The sequence below is a fragment of the Colius striatus genome, chromosome 10 (assembly GCF_028858725.1).
Source record: "Colius striatus isolate bColStr4 chromosome 10, bColStr4.1.hap1, whole genome shotgun sequence".
NCBI lineage: Eukaryota > Metazoa > Chordata > Aves > Coliiformes > Coliidae > Colius > Colius striatus.
Window position 1 is genome coordinate 28,793,891 of NC_084768.1, and position 6,708 is coordinate 28,800,598.

At 55.9% G+C, this 6,708-nt stretch overlaps 1 protein-coding gene across 1 annotated transcript; it reads right to left on the reverse strand.

Moving 5' to 3' along the window:
• Positions 1–5,222: 5,222 nt before the first annotated feature.
• FOXE3 (forkhead box E3) lies at positions 5,223–6,377 on the reverse strand. The gene has a single exon (XM_062004182.1). It carries the CDS (start codon positions 6,375–6,377, stop codon positions 5,223–5,225), a length of 1,155 nt encoding a protein of 384 aa, XP_061860166.1.
• Positions 6,378–6,708: the final 331 nt, after the last annotated feature.

Consider the following 6,708-nt stretch of genomic DNA (forward strand, 5'->3'; position numbering starts at 1 on the left):
GTGCTTGGACAAGTTTGTGCTTTTTGAGATGAATTTTCTCTGACCATATTGAGCCACTTGAAGCCTCCTGAAAATGAACTTACAGGCTCACAGGGTTTGGATTCCAACACCCAGTTAGCTGGAGGAGATTTGAAACCAAGTAGAGCAGTCTGCAGTGCAGATGGAAAGCACTCCAAGTGTCTGAGGCAGCTGGGTGCACTCTCTGCAGATGTCATACGCTGCTTCCTTCGACTCAGCAGAAGAGATAAAGCAAATGAACATTTTCCAGGTGCATGTGCCAGTGGCTCAGCTGCATCCTTCCTCCATGCAGCACCCCGCCGTGCCACAGGGCTGCTTCTTGGCATTGGGGTGGCACAGTGGATTCAGCACACACATAAACCCAACTGCCGCAGTGTAACCACTTCAGCAGCACAAAGACTGAGGAATGAATGGACCTTGGATGCTCTCCCAAGAGCTTGGAGGAGCTCAGCCTCTGCCGCTTTGCTGCCTGACTGCAGCCTTGCTTCTCGGGTGCTGTGAGAGTCAGGTCAGTCCCCAGCTCTGCCATTCACACACACCACATAGGATGTTTCAAACACAAAGTCAGGCTGCCAATGGGGCCAGCTGCTGCAGACAAACGCTCTTTCACCACTGCCCCTTCATCTTCCATCAGAGGCCCAGACTCTGGCTGTACTCCCACTTGTTTCCCTGATTTTGCTTTAGGGAGAAGGGCTGCAGAGGGAAGGCAGCACCATCCAGCCCTGTATCCCATCCCCAGCCATAGCCTGCAGCGAGTGCTCAGGCAAAGGCTGAAAGAAGGTAGAGCCAGAGAAGTCCTTCCTCTCTAAAATCTTTCCAGAGTCAGTAATTGCTGCTTTGGGGATTTTCCAGCCTGGAGGTTGCATCCAGACCACTGGGTTCAATAACGAGCCAGAAGGAGCTTCACCTCTGTCTCATCCTGACCATATCCTAGACCTCCACGATATCCTGCCCATGCCCACGCAGCCGTGAACAGGACAGACCCCAAAGGCCGGGATGCCGTCGGTAGATGCCGAACCGCCCCTCCCCGTGTCCCCGGGCCCACGGCATGGGCCGGGAGCGGCTTCCCAGGGCTTTCCACTGGAGGTCAGTGTCGGCCTGAGCACGGCGGCTGGCACCCCGGGCCACCGTGCCCCTCGCACCCCCCACGCCGAGCCTTCGCATCCGTGGGGAAAAGCAGCCGAGGGTAGTGTTTCTCTGGCACTGTTCAAAAGCAACGCCTGCATCACTTGTTCCTGCTCGAAGAAGAAGGACCAAATATAAAGGACCCGAATATTACACAGGGGAGGCAGTGACAGACCCCTGACACCCTGAGATGTAGCTCAGAGCTTGGGCAGTGCTAACTCCTAGTCACTAATTTGTTTAAAACTCATTAGCAACTGCCAAAGCCGACCTCGGCTGGTCCCACAGCACCCACTGCCCATCTCCCCATCACCAGATCACTGACTCCACCTTGACCTCAAAGAGACAGCATCAGCTGCCTTCAAGCCATGTACTTGAAAGGGCAAATCAGTGCAGAGCATAAAAGCTAATTGTGGTGTACATTTCCTGGCATTGGGACTGCCAGTGGGCAGCTGGCAGCATCCAGACAAACTCTAACACTACCAGAGGGACTGACAAGTTCTTCAGAAATTTCACCTAATGCTCTGTTTGTTTGCAACCAGATGGAAAACACTATCTATAGCCTGGCAATACCAGCTGGAAAGAGCACTTCTCACTGCTTGTTTTAACCTGTGGGGAAGCTGTTGGCAGGTGGTACAAGCATGGCAAACTGTCATCCACAGATAGCCATGGCAGCTCAGTTGGTCCTCCCTGGGCAGCCCAGCCAGGATTTCCCAGAGGAACACAAGCATCTTTTTTTCCTTTCCAAAGTGGCAGCTCACTTTAGTTATTTGTTTCTGAACATGCAGCCCGAGAGACCTGAATTCAGCCTGATTTGCAAAGGGCCATTCCCTGAGAAGTCAGACTGTCTTGGCAATAGCCCAGATCAAATCTCTTTCGTGCTCAGGATCAACTCCAGCACCCATTTCACATCTCAAGGGCTGGGGCTCTCTCCACTGTAGGATGTCCAGAGGACCTCATGCCACCAGCCTGAAGGATGATGTTCATTCCACAATCTGAGAGAGCAATGAATTTTTGCCTCTGGCTTTTGTGTGAGCAAGACTGAGATAGTTATGAGTGTCATTACTTAATATTCCCTAAATTCCCTAAATAAAGAGGGGAGGATTTCAAAGGAGACTTGGTTTCATAGATGAAATCTGGGTGATAATCACTGCTGTTTCATTCAAATCCCTCTTATTCACTGAACAGGGACATCGAAAAGACACTAAAATAGAGAAAGGGCTCAGGTATAAACTTTACAAAGCTTAAAACTACTCTGTCCCAGCAAGGCTCATGCTTTACATGACACTTTAATCCTACTCATTTGCTAGATTCACCCTAACTGTAAACAAAGCTTTGAAATGAAAGCTTAAAAGCCTGGTTGGGACACATTAAGCTAACCAAGGAGACACTCTTAAGGCATTAGTTTAATGACAATCACAATACAAGTTGCCAGAGGTTTGTTCAGGTGAGGATTAATATCTGCAGGGAAAAAAAAGGAAGAAAGGGGGTCTGCTCTCCGTGCTTTCCAGCATATTTGGCAGCATAAGGCCCACTGTGAGGGTGTCTGTTTGTCACTTGTGGAGGGCTCTGGGCTGAGGCTGTCAGGCAGATGGGGAGATTTGGGGCCCTGAGAAGATGTGCAACCCAATGCTACACACCAGGATTTGTCTACAAAATAGGTTCATCTGATCTCCCAAAGTCAGGTTTTCTGGGATCAAGTTTATGGTGGTGACTCTTGCTTCACATCAGAGCTCTCTTGGCTGAAGGTATAGGGGTAGGATTGGTGTCCTGCAGATCCACACTCCCTGCACCCTCCCAATCTGGAGCTAGAGAGTCCCATGGTAAGAGAGCACAGGCGACTCGGGGACAGGAGCAAGCCACAGTCCAGCCCTTTAGGCACCCTGAGCCCCCCTGGCTCCAACAACACTTAAAACCCAGAATAGTCATGAACTTGGGAAGTCTTTTCTGACACCAATTTCCACTCTTGCAGGGCTCCAAGGTGACTGGGGAGTAACGGGCTCAGCCTGGTCTGAGATGTCTTGGCTTGGTCACCTCTTCCCAGCACATCCCACCTAGGCAGAACCACAGCATTTCCTGCCCACCCCTTCCACCCAACACTCTTTTCCTTTCATGGCAGTATTTGAGTCTCCCTTCCCTCAGCAACCCTCCTGCTCAGAGTGCAAACTCAGCAGAGCCCCAGCCCGTCAATGCTGGAGGGAAACTGGCAGACCCAGCACTTCGGGTCTGACTCTGACCCCCTGAATACTCAATGTCTTTACAAGACATTGCAGGATCAATGAATGAATATGAGCTATGACCAGTGTCCTTTCTACTGACTGTCCTTGCAAGCAATTATTTCAGCATCCCCCAAGTCCATCTATACAGACAGCATGTTACAGACAGGAATGGCACGTTGCAAGCTTTCATTAGGTAGATTTCTGTCTATAAATACCTTCTGTAGGAGTCAAAATATGTTAAGGGATAAGGCTTTTTCACAACGCCCTTTCCAAGCAGGGCTGTCACTAAAGGAAAAGCACAGGAGCTGCTGCTAGGACCAGTCTGAAAGCTGGAAAAGTGAAGCTGGAGGGACCAGAGAGAAGAGCCAGAGCCCAGCAGCTCAAGCCAAGGCAGCAGATTAGAGCTAAACCAGTTTATAAAGACGGGTGAACCCCCCAATTTTAGGAAGGCCAAGAGGAAGGAAGGATTTTCTTCCCTCCCCTCTCATACTAACTCCACACTTGGGTTTCTATGGAGCACACAGGACAGAAGAATGAAAAGCCACAAGCTGCCAAGCTGTGGGCAAAAGCTGGATCCTTGGGTACCCATCTGCACACCCAGCTCTCGGTCACAACCAGCAGCCAGGGAGTGAGATACTCAGTTTGGCACCGAAGCTCAACTGACATCCAACTCCCTCTTAAGCAGGAGGAAGGAGGCAGGGACTACAGAAACTACTCTGCTTTCATCCCCTAAAACCAGGAGAGACATCCTCTTTTGTCACCGTTAGCTGCAGAATGGTTGCATTTATAAAAGCTAAATCCAGGGACGGGGAATTCTGACATCAGACCTGGCGAGAGGGTCTGGCTGGCAGTCCTGTAAGTGCAGAGCAGCACTGGAGAGGCTGGAACTGGAACTGATCTTGTTGCTAGGAAGGAAAGCTACCATCTCCTAATCTGATGTGCTGCATGGGAACATCACCTGCAAGGGAGTCCTTGGAGGAAGAACACGTTCCCTGCTATACAAATGGAAACCATCAAGCCTAGCAAGAGCTGCATGGGCAAACCTCGTGGGTGATGGTGAGTTTACTGCAGCCTTCACCCCTGGTACTTCCCTACCACTCCCTTTTGGAGATGACCACAATAAAAGAGTCAGCTTTAGAAAGCATCACTAAAAGCAGAAGACAAGAAGCAGCAGCACGAGTGTGTCTCCCATCGGTTACAAGACTGAATTCCTCTCGCCAAGGTCCGGTTGGAGCCAGAGGAACAGCAGCACTGGACAAGTTGAAAGGAAAAAGCTTTATTTTATAAAAGTCCTTTCTAACAATAAAAGTGATTTTTAAAAATAGTAAAAAGAGTGTTGTGTGGGTTGTTGTTTTCTCCTACAGGGGGAAGGGAATGATAAACATCTTAAATATTCATTTAAAATCCAGTGAATCAGTTTAGTTGGAAGGTTTTCAGACAGTTTTCATTCCAGTTACACAGGAGGCACCCAGGGAAGGGAGGAGAAAGGCTATTGTGAGAGAGTTCCTGCAGGTTACACCACACACCCGCGGCCTGAGTGTGCTCCTCCTCACCCCGGGCGGGGCTGGGTCACCCGCTTCCCCGGGGTCAAGCTGTCTAAGGGACAGAGAGGAACCCTGCCTGGCAGATGCAGCCACAGAGCACCTTTTCCAGGAGGGGATGAGGCACTAAAAACGATCGCTGTGCCTCTCCGGTTAAAAACAAGATGACAGAGGAGTTGGGTCTCCCCACGGGACACACACTGAGCCAGAGGCCGGGGAGCCCCGACCCCAGCGCGGCCGATCCCCGCGGTGGGGAGCAGTGCGCGTGTCCGGAGATGCTGCTGAGAGCCCGGCGACGCCCAGCCGAGCCCCACGGCCACCATCACATGTAGCGCTCCAGGCCGGGAGGGAAGCCGGGCTGCCGCATGTACGCGTTGCTGGAGCCGAACTGCCCGAGGGGCGAGGCGGACAGGCCCAGGAGCTGCTCGCCGTGCTCGGCGCAGGCCGGCGGCCTCATGGCCGGCAGAGTCAGTCTGTTGGGGGCCCCGTAGAGCTGCGGGCTGCCGGGCGAGTAGCTGCCCTGCGCCACGGGCAGGTGCGGGGGAGAGGCGGCGTAGGGGTAAGCCAGGCCGTTGGGGCCGGCCCGGCTCAGCAGGCTGGGGCTGACGGGCTGCGCCTGGAAGCAGGGAGGCTCGGAGCTGCCGGCGGAGCAGGCGGGAGCCAGCTCGGCCCCGGCCAAGCCCAGCGACGGGTGGCCCAGCTCGGCGGGCGGCGAGGGCTGCAGGGCCTGCTGCCCGCTGATGAGGCTGTCGATGCTGAACATCCTGGGGTGCTGCGCCGGCGGGGCCGCCCCGGCTGCGTAGGGGTGGAAGACGGTGCTGGAGAGCTGGGCGCCGTAGCCGGGCGAGCACAGGGCGTTGGGGTAGGGCGCTGCGGGTGCCGCGGGGCGGCCGGCGGGCGGGGGCGTGAAGGCGCTGGAGTTCTGCATGTAGCCGGGGTAGGTGGTGATGTCGGTGCGCTTGAAGCGCTTCCTCCGGCGCAGGAAGCTCCCGTTGTCGAACATGTCCTCGGCGGCCGGGTCCAGCGTCCAGTAGTTGCCCTTGCCGGGGTGGCCGGGCTCCCGGGGGATCTTGACGAAGCAGTCGTTGAGGGTTAGGTTGTGGCGGATGCTGTTCTGCCACTTCTTAGGGTTCTCCCGGTAGAAGGGGAAGCGCTCGGTGATGAACTTGTAGATGCCTCCCAAGGTGAGCTTCCTCTCGGCGGCGTTGGCGATGGCCATGGCGATGAGGGCGATGTAGGAGTACGGGGGTTTGCCCCGCTGCACCGGCCGCTTCCTCCGGCGGCCCCCGGCCGAGGGCGGCGGTTCCTCGGGGGGCGGCGGGGCAGGAGGGCTGCTCCCACCGCCCCGGGGCTCCGGTTTCACCGGCAGCGGAGACCCCCGGGGCGGCCCGGGGGAGCCGGGGCTGGCCGCGGCGGCGGGGCTGGGCGCCGGCAGCGTGCACATGCCTCGCAGGCAGGGGAAGCCGGCGGCGTTCATACACGGCCCTCTCCTTCCTCCTCCTGGGATGTCCGGGGGAGGGGCGGGAGGGTGCAAAAGCTCCCCCCGAGGGAAGGGGAAGGGGGGAGAGGGAGGGGAAGGGGAGGGGGGAGCAGGCGCCGCGGCAGCTCCCGGCGTTGGGGAGGTCGGTCCCCAGCCGCTTTGCAATATATAGGGTGGCCGCCCCCCCGGAGGGGCGTGCGGTGCCCGGCCCGCCCCGGCTCCTCTCCGCCGGCGGGAGGAGGAGGAGGCCTTGGGGAGGGGTCCCTGCTCCCACGGCTCGATCCGCCAGCCTGCCCCCAGGTTTGGATTCCGCAGCCGTGCCCCGGAG